Genomic DNA, 17,343 nt, shown 5'->3' with positions numbered 1-17,343 from the left:
ATAGTATTGATTAATAATCCATATCTGAGCATAGTTTAGTTCTTCATTTGAACTAGCAAATGATATGATCGGATTCTAAACTCAATCACTGTGCCGCATGATTTAGTGTCCGAACGGTAATATTTGACGTGCAGTTCTAATAATAACAAAAACATTTGACAGAGTCTCCAAAAATCAATGTTGTTGCGGGCTCAAGATGTAAAAAAATCTATATAATGCAAAGTATTTGGATTCATATTTTTTTTTTTTTTTTGTAAACTTGGATTCATATTTTGTTTTAATGCTTTAGTTGAAAATCTCGCAAAAGGCTACTGGCATTAGGCCTGGGACGGATCGGGTATCCGGACAATTTTAAAGTATCCGGATCCGGATCCGGGGTTCTCGGATATCCGGATGTCGGATATCCTTCTAAAAATTGTAATATCTGGCTGATATCCGGACCCGGATTTGGATCCTTAAAATAAATAAATAAATAATATCAATATATATAAAATATTAACAATAATTTAAAAATAAAAATATATATAATGTTTTTAATTATTTATATGTATAATATTACAAAATTTACATAAAATTTATATATACTATTATAAAAATAAAAGTATATTAAATAAAATTAGTTTTTATATATAGATATTACTATTTTTGAAATAATTATTAATAAAACTTACGAATCCGGATATCCGGACTAAAAAATTAAAATATCCGGATCCGAATCCGACTTTGACGGATCCAACATTTTATTATCCGGATCCGGATTCGGCCCCTCCAGATATCCTGATTTTCGGATCGGATCCGGATCGAATCCGGATCTCGGATAAAAGTTCCAGGCCTACCTGGCATTACCACAGCTCATTTCATTACAACAAACCTTGCATTAATTAACATGGTCACGCCGAACTACCACAGAGACCACCTTGGTCAATCCCTCGATATGCTCCAGATGGCCACACCAAGCTGTATTGTCATTGTATTTCTTCAAAAAAAAACCCTTCACATGATTCATGAGTTTTCTGTTTTCATATAGACATCCGGTTAATTAACTTTTATTACAAGGATTGATCGGCGCCAGACAACATATTTTAACATATATAGAAAGAAAAAGTAAATAAATAATTAATGGTTAAATAACATCATCTTTTTAACTACCTTGATTAACTGTTAAACGTATAAAATACATATCCGAACTATGAGTCCACTCCAAACCCTCCGTTATCGGTTTATCAAAAATTTGAAACATTGGTATGCATTAATGATAACAACTGTGAAGTGTTATGGGAAACTCGATTGAACTCCAGATATGGTGGAGATTTGACAAAAAAGAAGAAGTTAGGAATCGAATAAACAATTATTTTAACCGGACCATGCTTTTGTCTCGCACGTCACACTCCAAGTCCTTATCAAACACAAATTGTGTAATTTAATACGAGGAACTTATGGATACATTATCAAATATATGGTTCTGCCCAACTATATTTACTTCAATATTGAGATCTGCGCACCATTCCTCCGCTTTTAATTGTGACTGCAAAATGATATGAATACAGTTTTTCCCATAAATGACTTGTATGTACTTCTCCACTCTATGCAATTCATTATTTTGCCATATAGTAGTAGATAAATTAACATTTATGAGGGGGGGGGTTATTGGTAGATAGAGTCTAGGTGAATTATAAAATTTTGAAAATCCATCATTATTGGTAGATGGAATTTTAAATTCTTAGTAAACTTCATTGTTATTGGTTTAAAGATTTTTAAAATCCATTCAAAATTTTTTGTTATTCAAAAAGTTTACTTATGATTGATTTTTTAATTCAATCAAACTCTATTGTTATTGGGATATAAATTCTTTACTTTTTTACTCATGAGACTCAACTTTGAAAATTTGATGTATACCCATAAGAGTTTTAAAATTCATATAATAGAAAACACACTTTTGATTCCGTAGCGTTACACAAACAAGTAAAATAATTTCAACATTTGCCCATTTATTTCAAAACTGTAACAAGAAGAAAATCACATACAAAGAAAAAAAAGCAGCGATGATGTTCTTATACCATAACAAGAAGCATCAATGCTTGAGTGTCATCATCTTGGCAGAATAGCGTAAACAATAGTGGTGGAAAGCTGTCTTTCATGGCTGACGATCCTTCTTTCTACCAACTCATTCTTCGAGGCGCAGCTCCTATCGTTGCCATGGACAGAAAACTACCCAACACTCATTTATCATTTCCGAAACATTCATCATCTCCTTGTGTCTTTTCGTAGTGGAAATTGGATCATGTGGGTAAAGGAAGGACTCAGGTGGCTCAACTCATAGCTACTAGTGTTACTAAGGAACATCGATTCCAATCGTACGTAGCAACAGGAGGTCCAAGATAGCCACAATAGATTACCCTCAAGAGTTGATCTCGATCGATCTTGTGACTTGATTCGGCCACGAAGATTTCTCAGGGACTTGTTGTACATCATCTCTGACCTGTATATCATCTATTACTATCGTCTCTATTTACAGAGAGCTTTTAAAAAATTGGAAAGTTTTCTAAAAGAATTTTTACATATTTCCTTAAAAGGATTTATAAAAAAAAATACAAAATGTATGCAAATCTATGAAGATCAATCACAATCAATGGAAATCTATGTAAACTATTTGTTAAGTTTACTTAACTTTTAAAAGTCCATCAACTTTTAAAATCACTAAATTCTATACAAATTCTTGTTTGAATAAGCCCCCCCCTTAGTGTCTTATATCATGAAGTGTTAGGTATCTTTATTATTCCTCGAGGAAATCCTTACTTCTGCCTGAAGTGTATTTTGTTTCTCTGCTAAATATATACCAAAACTGTTAGATTTTGTTAAGGTTATGATATTTCAATATGCGACGTACTCAAAAAATATTGGCTTAAATAAATCCCCTAAACTATATTTGAGAAGTGATTTTGCCACATGTTCTCTTTACAATCAATTTCACAAAACAAATATAACATAGCTACTGAAATTGATGATATGACTTCCGGAAAAATATGTCATGGATAATTTCATTTAATGTTGATTTATACTTTTGGTAAATTTATTAGAATATGGTAATAATTCATATATTACATTTAATATTGATATTTATTTTTGGTAAACTTTTTTAAAATATGGCAATAGCTCATACATTATCTATAAAATAAATATGTATTCATATATAACATTTCAAGTTTCGAAATATTATTATTTTTGTATAATTATACAATTTGTATTATTAAAACTTTCAAAAATTTCTACAATTTTTTAAAAAATTTAAATATCTAATCGTAAGAAAATTAGTTTCTTATATATCTACAAATTTAATAAATATTTTTTAGGCTAAATTTTTGATAATTATACAATTTTATATCATTTTTATTAGTTTTATACAAATTGATTTAATATATATCAAATCTATATTAAATATTAGTAAGAAAATAGTAAAATCTATAATATTTAATAAAATTTATTTTTAAATATAAGTTAGATTAAAAAAATTTCTTACTGCACATGGGGCAGGAAAACACCTACCAATACAAAAACTAAAAAGAGGTAAAACCCTTGTTCCTGACAATGTCTTAGTTTTCTGAATTCTTAGAGCATGATTATCCGGGGTCTTTAGTGAGGTCCTTAGTGCGTGGGCCTCCATAAAACCTTTAAGGATCGGTTACAAAAACTACTAATTAAGAACCGATTTTAGTAAGTTTTTTACACTGTTCACATGCCCCACTGACTCGTGGCGGTCCGCAATTGGTTTACTTTTTAATTTTTTTTTTTTTTTAGAAAAAAAAACCTAAGCAAATAAATGCTTATTTGACGGACATGAGTAAAAAGATAGGTGGTTGTTTGTTCACTCGCATTTAGTACCTTGAGTTGTTGGGTAAAAAATTACTAATTGTTTATTTGAGAAAATGCACATGTACGTGTTATAGCTTAAGTAGGAGTATGGGATATGATCATTTACTGCATCTTCAAGGACTATGATAATTGGATATGCAGCAAGAAGATTCAAATCTACTAGTCACTCAATTAACATAGTGAACTTTCAAACTACCAAAAACTAATTTTTATGCATGAAACATTTGAAATCGTATTTACCATGAGTTGTTTTTTTTTTGTCAAACAACTCATGTTTTACCATGAGTTGTTGATTTCATGTTTTTCTGTTTACAGTGGTCAATCTTAGGCAATGATCAATGTCTGAGAGTTACGTGATCGATATGATACCGTTGGCCAAAAGTATCTTCGCGCGTGCATCTATTTCTGTCCTCAATCGAACACGTGTCATCATTCTCCACTATTGAGAGTGAACCTACAAGACTAGCATAGTGTATCCATCCATATATATTTGACTTTGTAATAAGAATATAGGTTTCCATATTGCTCGGTAAAATCCTAGCCTGGGGTTGCACCTAACTAAGCCTTTGCTTTCCAGCTAGGTGACTTTCTTGGTTTGTGTAAGCTTTTTATCCTTCATTCCTCCTTTCTTGGGGTTGGTATTGGAGTTTAAATGTGACTCCATATTAGTGTTAACATTGATCTTATGATTCGTTAATGACTCTTTTACACTAAACAATGCAAATGGCCTACAAATTTCTAGATAAAATGCACATCTTGATTCTTTTCTTATGTTTCTAATCATCATGAAATATGAGGTTCAAATTCAATATCTTTATAATTAGCAATGTGTGATTCAATTAATCATTGACAAATTACGCCTATAACTAATTCACCTTTTAATAAATAGATAGGCCAGAATCTAGACAGGTTAACATCAATAATGCATACTTGCTACGAAACCGAGCCTGGAAAAATCCAATTTTCTAGCAAGACTACATAAACTATATGAAAACGTTTGAATCGGATTGTCGGCTTAAGTCGTTATCCAAACAAAACACTACCAGAAGAAAAAATTTAACATGTCTCTTATTTATATATTTTACATTAACTGCATGCAAACTGTCTCCCTACCTCTCTTTCATATTATTGTCCTCTCTTTTTACTCAATCAACCTCTATAAATGTAATACGAGTCAGAACGAACAGAGACCACACCAAAGAGTTTAAAGACAAAACGGGCGATATATCATATATATATATCAGTAAAATGTATTCCTCAATGAAGCTCTGTTTCATCCCATTAATGGCTGCTATAGCCATGAAAGCTTCTAGTCTCTCCACACAAGATCTCCACAGCTTTTACCTCTACCTAGAAAAAAAATCCACATCCCTAACCATGTTCACCATCTCTCTCATTCTCGGTTGGACGCTTTACATCATGAACCGGCCCAAACCCGTTTACCTAGTTGACTTCAGCTGCTACCTCCCACCGTCTCATCTCAAAGTCAGCGTCAAGAAGATCATGAGCCACGTGAGAGTTATACGCGAGCAAGGCATGTGGGCGAAGACAGGCGAGCACGATTACTTGATGGACTTCGTCGAGAAGATTCTAGAACGGTCCGGTCTAGGCCAAGAGACTTACATACCTGAAGGTCTACATTGCTTGCCGTTAGAGCAAACGATGACCGGGTCACGTAAAGAGACTACGGACGTTATACTAGGAGCGGTCGATAATGTTCTCCGCAACACTGGAGTTAGCCCGAGTGATATAGGTATCTTAGTGGTGAACTCTAGCACTTTTAATCCTACTCCTTCGTTAGCTACTATTATTGTTAACAAATATAAACTTAGGGATAATATAAAGAGCTTGAATCTTGGTGGGATGGGGTGTAGTGCTGGCGTTATAGCTATAGATGTCGCTAAGAGTTTGTTACAAGTTCATAGGAACACTTATGCTCTAGTGGTCAGCACCGAGAACATCACTCAGAACTTGTACTTAGGTAACAACAAATCGATGTTGGTTACAAACTGTTTGTTCCGGGTGGGTGGGGCTGCGGTTTTGCTTTCTAACATGTCTAGAGACCGAAAACGCGCTAAATACAAGCTTGTTCACACGGTGCGGGTCCATACCGGGTCAGACGACCGGTCGTACGGATGCGCTACACAAGAAGATGATGAAGATGGTTTGGTCGGAGTTTCCTTGTCGAAGGATCTACCTATGGTGGCTGCAAGAACGTTAAAGATCAATATCGCAACGTTGGGTCCACTTGTTCTTCCCATACGTGAGAAGCTTCGCTTCTTTGTAACGTTCGTTAGAAAGAAGTTTTTCGACCCCAAGATCAAGCATTACATGCCAGATTTCAAGCTGGCTTTCGAGCATTTTTGTATCCATGCGGGTGGTAGAGCGCTTATAGATGAACTTGAGAAGAATCTTCATTTGTCTCCGCTACACGTTGAAGCATCAAGAATGACATTACATAGGTTTGGTAATACCTCGTCGAGTTCTATTTGGTATGAGTTGGCTTACACTGAAGCTAAAGGGAGGATGAAGAAAGGAGATAGGATTTGGCAGATAGCATTGGGGTCAGGGTTTAAGTGTAATAGTTCTGTTTGGGTGGCTCTTCGTAACGTGAAGCCTTCTGCTAATAATCCTTGGGAAGACTGCCTCCACAAATATCCAGTTGAGATCGATATATGATTATGGATAGACTGGATAGTTAGTGATTCTTTTCATCGTTATCATTTACATTACCAAAATATAAACGTATGGACTGGACTGGAGTTGTATCGCGACTTAAATGCTCTCACTAGAAGTTCTTCGTTGTCTTCTTTTTATGCGGTGTTGGACTGTTGCTTCGTCTAATGAAACATTTCGTGTATTTTCCTACATATATAAGTTTTTTTTTTTTTTTAGAAAGGGCTTTATAACCTACATATAAGTTTCTTTATCAATTATATATAGGGAAAAATACAAAATTTTATTTTTCGGTTTTAAATTTATCATCAAATTTCCAGACTACCACAAATTTTAGGTTTAGAATGAGTGTCTAAACTTGTAGGGTATTTTGATATATAATTATATAACATTTATTTTATGATAAGTATTAAAATTATCAAAACATAAGTATTCTCGGTATCTATAGCTAAGAGCATCTCTAATGTACTACTCCAATTTTTACTCCAAAATGGTGTAACTCCAAAATGGAGTTGAGTTTTACTCCAATGTATTACTTCATTTTTTACTCCAAAACAAATATTCATAAATGATTCCATTTTTATTTAGTTAATAATTGTTATTAGTACTTTCAACTTATAAAAATTTAACAATTAAACCAACTATTTTATATTTACAAAACTTTCATAAAAATATATTTTATTTAAATTAAATATTTATTAATAAAAATACAGTTAGAGTTTTCTTCCAATTTCAATTGGTGTAATTTTCATCATATGCAATTTTCTTAATTCAAAAACAAAATTATGCATTAAAAGAACATAAATAAGAAAACAAAGTTTTTTTTTGTAATTTAAATTACGTACTTGATCCAAATATTTGTGCATATATTAAGCTTAACAAGTACAAATATTATCAATCGAAATGTTGACCTACAAGATAAACAAAATCATATATTCCGTTTGAACGATACTTCATCGTTTCCAAAAACAGTTTACAGAATTACTAAATCACTTATTTGTACTATATTATATTATATTATAAATTATTTATGTTTAGTTTTGATTTTTATTAGTTTATGCCTCTTTTATGTAAAACTATTAAATAATATTTTGTGGAGTATTATATTTATTTTCATGTTATTGTATTATTTTAAATATTATTTAAGTATGAAATAAAAATATTCAAGATTAAAATGACCATTTCATAAATAAAAAAAATTTCAACTCCAAAATGGGGTAGGGTGAGAGTACTCTATAAATGGAGTAACCTTAGCCATTACTCTATTTTGGAGTTGAATATGAAGTGGAGTTGGAGAATATTTTACTCTAAAATAAAGTTTGAAGTCAAAAATGAAATAAGGTTGGAGATGCCCTAAGAGCATCTCCAACCCCACTGCAAAATTTACTGTAAAATGGAGTGGAATATGCAGTTGTGAACAAACAAAAAAACATTACTCCATAAAATATAGTGGATTATGCAGTTGTGAATAAACAAAAAAGCATTACTCCATAAAATGGAGTGGATTATGAAGTAATGATTTCTTTGTTTGTTCACAATTGCATAATTCATTTTATTTTACAGTAAATTTTGCTGTGGGGTTAAAGATGCTCTTAACAACTCATAGATAACATGATATGGGAAGATAGAATAAGGTTGTCTTCATGTATAATAGAAAATGTAATTTATTATTTTCTTAAATTGATATATTGTTGTACCTGTACATGTCGATATCCTATATAGTTTTACGAGTATTTCCAATAAAGAGATTTAAATCAAACGTAAATGTAAACCCTATCTAATATTTATATGAGATTTTCGTAACTGTGAAATAATATCACATAGAGTTTTCTCTAACAGACTCTACTGTTCGATGATTGCATTATGCCCTAGGCATGTTAAGTTATCCCTTAAAATGGGGAGAAAATATTCAGCAAATCAATCTTGCATGTGAGCTGACGAAACTGGTATCGGCATGAAAAATAATACTTCGGTGACAGCATCAATAATCTGAAGATATCTTTTACATGAAGCAGCTTGATAAAGACTCATTAAATTTATCTAGTTAACCGTGTGGCAATTTCGGAAAACAGCTGGAGCAGATACATTAACGACCAAATCTCTAAACAAATTGTAAAGCCCAACAACATGCCAATACCACAAGTTGCAAAAACAAGCTTCGAAAAGGTCATGTGCCTCTGTTCTATATCTTGATAAAGACAATGTAACCAATGTACAAGACTAGACCGACCTTTTTGCTTTGTTTTAATTTATCTATCGCGAGAGCATATATATAATAATAAATTATGATCGAACACTTTATTAAATCGCTATATACAATTCTAGACCCTTGAAACCTGAATATCCTTTACTACAGAACCTTACAAAAAAACTGAAATCATAATGTCTTAATCATATTGAGATATTTAAAATAATCACTTGGAAATAATGCATACTGCATCCATGGTAAATATAGGTTGGGTTAGATTTTACCGATTAAAAATTATTCTTCTTTCAAATCTTTATAGCTAAAAATTGTTCTCTAATCTCACGGTAGATGCTTTTTTTTTTCATGGTGTGAATCATCCTAAGCATTTGTGTATTGAAACATGAAAGAGACGTGTTTGTTCGATTTAATTTAATATCACTACACAAAATCATATTAACCACATGTGATCAGTATCTTCGACAACCAATACCTCATCGTAGTTTACGTCTTAGATGAGATGGCTATAAGATCTTCTTTTTTTTGGGTCAGTCAACTATAAGATGATCTTCTTGTATCTTTTTCCTTCTATGTAAAGAAACGATTGTGCGCAACTACAAACATATTGAACATCTTAGTACAGACGAGAGAGAGATACAATTACTATTACGGTCTTAGATAATAAATTAATCAGAGAAGGAAAGTCGGTGGTTAAAAAAATATTAAAACGCTCAAATTGTGGTTGGTTAAGTTGGTCCTATCATTCGTAATTAGTAGCAAAGGTTACAAATAATCGTCTGAGCTAGTTTTATGTTCGTTCATCCTCGTTATTTACTCCAGAATTGGATTGATATGTATTGGACAAACTCATTTCTTGGATCCTAGTTATGGACTTATTTGGTGCATTCCAACACGTTCCATTCTTTATCTGCATTTGTGGTCTCGCTATTTGGATTGAAATCATTGCTAAAATAAATGGCCTTCAAATTTTGGTTCGTTATTACTCTATCCTCTTTATATTAACTACTAGCATCGTATGAACTATAAAATATATTTTGTCATTGCAAAATAAAATCCATTCTTGAACTTCTTATCATATTGAGAAAATATGTGTACAGTATATTTTAGAGATGAATCTGCCACTTAACATTCATACCCAAAAAAGATGAACAATATGCTAATAATAAGGTTACAAAACACGTTAATAATTGAAATAACATTACTTTTTTTTTTTTTTGCTTTGCTTCAACTCTACGTGAATATTATCTTCTAAAAAAATATTTTAATTTCGAAGAAGTATTTTGCTGATAAAAATAAAGAAGTACTATTTTTTAAAACGATTAGATTTTCCAATGAAATTTGGTTTTAGTATAAAAACAATTAATAGATTTTGACAAAGTTGAATAATTAATTGGATAGAAAAAAACGCGTTGAATAATTGACATCCACTTCTCGAGGACAGTGCTCTCTCTATATCTACTTCAGGACCAGACCTCTCTCTCTCTATATCTTCACGAGTGAAAGCAAACTCTCCTCTCTCGAAGCCAGCAGCAATGGCGGAGAAGTCGAGTTTCTTCGCCCATTTCACCATTCTTCTTCTCATACTGATTATAACAATAACATGTTGCGAGGGAGGGAGGCGGCGTTCATCGGGGAGAACATTGATGGACGGCCACGATCTCTCGAGGCCTCTGAAGCTGACGTTTGCTGGTCCTTCTCGGAACTGGACTGACGCCATTCCCATCGGCAATGGCCGTCTCGGAGCTACGATCTGGGGAGGCGTCTCCTCCGAGACTCTCAACATCAACGGTGAGTTTAAAACGACGTCGTTTTTATTTGTTTTAGAAACTAAAACGCCGCCGTTTGAATTTCCCATTCATCTCTTCATTGTTGTGTTGTGTGTAAGTCTTCATTTGTGTTATTATATATTCTGTGGATGTTGGTAATAAATGAAGCTCTGCTATGTCAGATGACTCGTGTTTCTCGGAACCATTTATTGACACGACAGAACATTGGGATTATGCTTTGGGACATAGTCTTAGATCATAACCACCTTTAATCAAACAGGGTCTCTTACTAGACTTTGTGTAATAAAATGCGTAAAAAGCCAACACTTTTACTCAAAAAAGACGTTCTTGATTCTTGTTTCTGCTGCTCTGTTGTGTTCTTTTAGTAGTTGTGGATCTAAAGTGTTTTTTTTTTATTTGGCAGAGGACACGATTTGGACTGGAGTGCCAGCTGATTACACAAACCCGAATGCTCCAGAAGCATTAGCACAAGTCAGGAAGCTTGTTGATGAACGAAAATACCCTGAAGCTACTTCAGAAGCTGTCAAATTATCAGGCCATCCTTCTGATGTATGTTTTCTCTTCTTCTTGACTTTTTGATTTTTTTTTTTTCAATACTAAAGAAGTTCCTGAAACCCATAATCCACCGTTCAAAACCACAACATGTAATACAATTAGTTTCGTTTCAGCGAACTGGGGACCTCTGACACAATACTCAGAGTTCTTGATTTTTTTCTTTGCATGTGTAAAGATTAAAGAACGAACCATTTGTTCTTGGTTTGGTTTCCCTCTTACAGGTTTATCAGCTAGTGGGAGATTTGAATCTACAGTTCGACAGTTCCCACCGTAAGTACACTCAAGCCTCTTACCACCGCGAACTCGATTTGGAAACAGCACTAGCCAAAGTAAGCTACTCCGTCGGCTCTGTGGAGTTCTCTCGTGAACATTTCGCTTCTAATCCGGATCAAGTGATCGTAGTCAAGATCTCTTCAAGCAAACCGGGGTCTCTCTCTTTCAAAGCGTCTTTCGACAGCGACTTGCACCATCACTCGGAGACTAAGGGGAACCAGATTCTGATGCAAGGAAGCTGCCGCCCCAAGCGTCTCCCCGTGAACTTGAGCAAAAGCATCAACGCGACCAACATACCTTACGATGATCACAAAGGGTTGCAGTTTGCCGCCGCTCTTGAAGTGAGAGTAAGCAACGGCGGCTCTGTGTCTTCCTTGGGCGGCAAGAAACTAAGCGTTGAGAAAGCTGACTGGGCCGTTCTGGTTCTGACGGCTGCGTCTAACTTCGACGGTCCGTTTACCATGCCGGTTGATTCCAAGAGAGATCCCTCTAAGGAATGCGTTGACAGAATCAGCTCGGTTCAGAGATACTCCTACTCTGATCTTTATGGACGTCATTTGGGAGATTATCAGAAGCTTTTCAACCGAGTCTCTCTGCAACTCTCAGGTGGTGGTAATAAAACAGAAGCAGCTTCAACTGCTGAAAGGGTGAGATCGTTTAGAAAGGATGAAGATCCTTCTTTGGTGGAGCTTTTGTTCCAGTACGGTCGGTACCTTCTTATATCTTCTTCGAGACCTGGAACTCAGGTGGCTAACCTGCAGGGGATATGGAATAGAGACATTCAGCCGCCGTGGGAGTGCGTTTTGGTTTCCCTCTTCTTCAGTCCTTTCTCTTCGCTTTGATGTGTCACTAACTCTCTTTATCTTCTGTGCAGTGGTGCTCCTCATCTGAACATTAATCTCCAGATGAACTATTGGCATTCTCTTCCTGCTAATATAAGGGAATGCCAAGAACCGCTGTTGGATTATATGTCTGCTTTAGCTATCAATGGCCGTAAGACAGCACAAGTAAGTTACATTGTTGACATCAATGTGTGAAACTAGTTGAATGTATCAAGATCAATGTCTGCCTTAGATATGATGAGTCATCAGTGTAATGATCATTTTATTGTGGTATATAGGTGAACTACGGAGCAAGTGGTTGGGTGGCACATCAAGTATCAGACATATGGGCGAAAACTTCACCGGATAGAGGTGAGGCAGTGTGGGCTCTCTGGCCAATGGGTGGAGCTTGGCTCTGCACTCATGCATGGGAGCATTATACATACACTATGGACAAAGTAAGTTCCTCAAATTCACCAATTTCAGATTCAGTTTCTGTTAATTCTAAAAGTATCTTTAATCTCTGTAAACCTGTAAAAAGACCTTAGTCCTGTATTGCCTTTTAGGATTAGGAAAGTTATTTTTTTTCTAAAATAAAGATGTTTTTCTAAAGGAAAAAGAAAATCGGGTTTGAGGCTACTATAAATACGGATGTATGGAATTGTAAATTTGTTCAATATCCAAACTCTAAACCTGTATCTGACTCGATTTGTTTTGCTCTTAAGTTTCTTTGCTTTCAGTTAGTTTGCGTTTGTTCATAACAGTTTCTTTAACAGATTCCATGTTCCAACCTCTACTTTGTTTATTCATTTTTTCTAGGAATTTCTTAAAAAGAAAGGATATCCATTGTTGGAAGGATGCACATCGTTTCTCTTGGACTGGCTAATCAAAGGCAAAGACGGATATCTTCAGACCAACCCATCCACATCCCCTGAGCATATGTTCACATCTCCAGATGGCAAACCCGCCAGTGTTAGCTACTCATCAACCATGGACATTGCCATTGTAAAAGAAGTATTCTCTGCTATTGTTTCCGCATCAGAGGTATAGCAAGCAAATGGCATCATCTCATTGATACTGAAGCTAACTCTTTCTTATGGTTTTTTTATCAAACAGGTTTTGGGGAAAACGAATGATACTCTGATAGGAAAAGTCATTGCTGCACAAGCAAACCTTCCACCTACCAGACTATCAAAGGATGGTTCTATAATGGAATGGGCAGAGGACTTTGAGGACCCTGAGGTGCATCATAGACATGTTTCACATCTCTTTGGTCTGTTCCCTGGTCACTCAATCACACTTGAGAAGTCTCCGGAGCTTGCTAAAGCTGTGGAAGTATCACTTAAGAAAAGAGGTTTGTGTTAATTTTTTCTTCTTTCCCCATTCCCATTCTGCAATGTCACAATATGTAAATAATGAAATGATTGGTGCAGGAGAGGAAGGACCAGGTTGGTCCACCACGTGGAAAGCAGCCTTGTGGGCAAGGCTTCACAATAGTGAGCATGCGTATCGATTGGTTACTCATATTTTTGATCTGGTGGATCCGTTAAACGAACGTAACTATGAAGGAGGACTCTATACTAACTTGTTCACAGCTCACCCGCCCTTCCAGATCGACGCCAACTTTGGGTAAGTCAGGACAGTATATTGCAAACACTAAACTAAAAACAGTTCAATGACTAATCTATACTTACACATGATTTCTTTTTTTTTTCTTGGTCAGATTCTCAGCAGCTGTAGCTGAAATGTTAGTGCAGAGCACGACGAAGGATCTGTATTTACTCCCAGCACTTCCTGCGGATAAATGGCCTAACGGTTATGTGAAAGGGCTGAGGGCACGTGGCGGTGTGACGGTGAATATAAGGTGGATGGAAGGGAGCCTTGTGGAGTTTGGTCTCGTGTCGGAGCAGAGTGTGTCAACCAGAATAGTGTACAGAGGAAACTCTGTGGCTACCACATTGTCGCCAGGGAAAGTCTTTACTTTTGACAAAGACTTGAAATGCATTCGGACAGAGAAGTTATAGAAGTAATGAGACGAGATGTTGATTCTCATCTGTTTTTGTTGTCATATGTTTTGTTCATCTAAGAGAGAGGAAAACGCATATTGTTTGTCCATCGTTCAACGAGCTATGTACAAGTGTAACACACATGTATCCAAAAAGTTGACAGTGAAGTAATGTCTATCTACTTTGTGTCGTTACCTCTTCAGTCTATATCAAAATATATCAAAATATTAACATGATTAAATGAGAAGTTTTCATATTCAACTTAAGTCTAGCATCTACTCAGGCTCCTGCCATTGCACCCAAAAGGCTCAAAGAATGATGAGGTAAGGTTACACATTGTCCAAAGAACACTGCTTGTGTTTTCTAGCTTCCACCGTGAACTATAAATATGTTGTAGTCTTGATTATATATTTCGTGAACAATGTGTAACCTTACCTCATCATTCTTTTTTTTTTTTTATCATCTTTTATTGACAAAGGGATATAAACGATGTTCAATCATTTTTCTTTAAAACATATTGACAATGGTACATACTACATACACAAAAAAAATATGGAAAATAAACAAATGAATTTTTCAAAAAGAAATTACCTAATATAAAGTTTGATCCCGTGGAATTAGTTTATCCCAACACGTTGAATTACACAAATGGATGAATATGAGGAATATGAGGAATAGGATGAATTAAAACAAATGGAATACAAATAAACGAAATAGTAGCAATTACAAAAATAAAAGGAATGGAAATATAAGTGTCTACGTAACGTGAATGGTAGTTATTTGCAGAAATGTAGTGGAATAAAAATAGATTTAGTTTAAATTAAATAAAAACCTTTAATTAATATAAAAATTTTATTTATTTTTCGGGGAAATCCCATAAAAAACCTTCAAAGCGGCGAGTACTTCCACTTTAAACCTCTAAGTATTATGATCTCATAATAAACCTTGAAATTAAATACATTCTTAACATAAACCTTCAAAGTGGCTCAGGTGTTTTATATAATTTTAGGATGGACAGAATTATAAACTCCGTTAACATCGAAACTAACACCACCTCCTTTTGATAAAACATTGCCTTATTGCAATATATCTTATATTTTTTTTAATAAAACCATCATATATTCTGAAAGAAAATAATAAAATACCTTAAAGAAAAAATCATAGGACGACGAAGAAGAAGATGGCTTCTCGAGGTCTTTACTGTATCTGATCATCCTCTTCGCCTACGGTGCTGCAATTTCATCATCGTTTCTTGCCAGAGCACATGGTGAAGGAAATTAAAGAGAAAACCATATGATGAAGAGACGAGAGGCGTTGGGCTCAACAAAAGGATCAATCTAATCCCGTTATCAAAAAAAAAAAAAAAAGGATCAATCTAATGTCAATGATGAGGGTGGCGAAGATGTTGTTGATGCATCTGTGAAACAGAGGAATCTGCGTTAAGAAGTCTCAGTCTTAAAAAATTATAGAAGCTGTTTTCCTTCTGCGGACGAGGAGAGAGTATCAGTTCTTAGTTTTGAGGCGTTTATGCCAGGACAGTTACTTGTAAGCGGATCAGTATACACCATTCATTAAAATAGAACATATCAAACCCAGAATTAGCATACACGTTACATACATAATTGAACTTTTTTTTACAGAAACATAATTAAAATTGTCAACGTAAAGCTTTTGGGAATCTCAGCAACTAAACAAAAATTTTTTTTTTGAAGAAGACACCACACATGATAAGACTCGTAAATCTTGAATAAGAAGATTATATATTTGAACCATCTTACTTCATGTAGTCTATAACATACGACGATCTCTTCCTCACTTTTTTTTTGTTTTCTCATTAGGGTTTCTATTAAATTTTTTTCACGAACACTTTACGACGGCTAAACCCTACAAATTACTGTCGTGAATAAAATAAAAATATGATTTGTTAAAATAATAAATAATTGTAACAAAGCACATGTTTTATCAAAAGGAGACGGTGTTAGTTAGGACGCTAACGGAGTAGTTTATAATTATGTCTATCCTAAAGTCATATAAAACACGTGAGCCACTTTAAAGGTTTATGTTAAGAATGTATTTAATTTTAAGGTTTATTATGGAATCATAATACTTGGAGGTTTAAAGTGGAAGTGCTTGCCACTTTGAAAGTTTTCCGTGAGATTTTCCCTTTATTTTTCATTCCTTTCATTCGTTACATTCAAGAGATTTTTTGTCTCTGAATATTTTTCAACTACGTTCCATTACTTTCTATATATTTCATTCCATTCAATTCCATTCTTTACATTTTATTTTAAATTTATCTCACATTTTTGTAGAATCTTCATAAACGACTCATTCTACACAATTCTATTTCAAAATAAGTATATACTAAAGATAGTATTATCTATTTTTAACTGTGTTTTAAGTATATTTCTCACGAGCGTGCTTGCGTAGAAAACAAATACTTGTCACAAGAGAGACACAAGTTATTGTGTTCTGCAAGTAAAAGATTGTTTATCACCATTTCCATCCTTAACCATGAGATCTGCTACTTGGTGTATATTTTTTTGTTTTCTCATCTTTCTCGTAATTAGTGATGGTAAAAGACATAAAGGTATACTATATTTATTTTCTTTCGATAATGTTTTTGCCACAAGTCGCAAGTGTTGCACTGCAATTTTTTATCTAGATATTTTTGACCACCAGTTAACATTCTTTTTTTGTGTGTGTGTGTGGTTGATATAAAATTATTAGAGGAGGTTGAACCAGATAAATTTTGTACAAGATTCGAAGATATCGAAGGAAACTGCAAAGTTGGTGGACCGAAAGCGTGTGCAAAGTATATGTCGACAAATCCTAATTCTAAGATTAATTATTTTAATTGCACTTGTGACAACATCTACATGTTACGTAAGATCAAGCGTTACTGCCTATGTCAGTCACTATGTAGAGACCACCCTCCACCTTCACCGATCCAGCCTCGTTAAATAAGATCTCATTAGTCCTTACTAATAACAAAAGTGAAGTTGTGAGAATTTGTAGTGTGGGACATGACGCACAAATAATTTTTGTTAGTCAAGTCTTTTCTTATGTAATAAAGAGTTATGAGTTGATATTTTATAACTAGTATGAGTTTCTCAATCAATCTATTTTGCAGCTCCGTAGAAATCCAG

General features: G+C 34.3%; 2 protein-coding genes across 2 annotated transcripts; both read left to right on the top strand.

The window, feature by feature from the left end:
• Window positions 1-4,744: 4,744 nt before the first annotated feature.
• Window positions 4,745-6,740, top strand: LOC106397919 (3-ketoacyl-CoA synthase 16). Its single transcript, XM_013838552.3, has one exon. The coding sequence runs from the start codon at window positions 4,858-4,860 to the stop codon at window positions 6,547-6,549; it is 1,692 nt and encodes a 563-aa protein (XP_013694006.2). The 5' UTR covers window positions 4,745-4,857; the 3' UTR covers window positions 6,550-6,740.
• A 3,476-nt stretch (window positions 6,741-10,216) lies between these two features.
• LOC106354862 (alpha-L-fucosidase 2) lies at window positions 10,217-14,388 on the top strand. Its single transcript, XM_048745167.1, has 9 exons — window positions 10,217-10,540; window positions 10,943-11,088; window positions 11,316-12,163; window positions 12,242-12,374; window positions 12,488-12,646; window positions 13,008-13,232; window positions 13,305-13,542; window positions 13,622-13,817; window positions 13,912-14,388. The coding sequence occupies exons 1-9, from the start codon at window positions 10,285-10,287 to the stop codon at window positions 14,210-14,212; spliced, it is 2,502 nt and encodes an 833-aa protein (XP_048601124.1). The 5' UTR covers window positions 10,217-10,284; the 3' UTR covers window positions 14,213-14,388.
• The last annotated feature ends 2,955 nt before the right edge of the window (window positions 14,389-17,343 follow it).

This window comes from Brassica napus, chromosome C1 (genome assembly GCF_020379485.1).
Source record: "Brassica napus cultivar Da-Ae chromosome C1, Da-Ae, whole genome shotgun sequence".
NCBI classification, from domain to species: Eukaryota; Viridiplantae; Streptophyta; class Magnoliopsida; order Brassicales; family Brassicaceae; genus Brassica; species Brassica napus.
The sequence above is the reverse complement of the archived record's forward strand: the minus strand, read 5'-3'. Positions and strand labels throughout refer to the sequence as shown.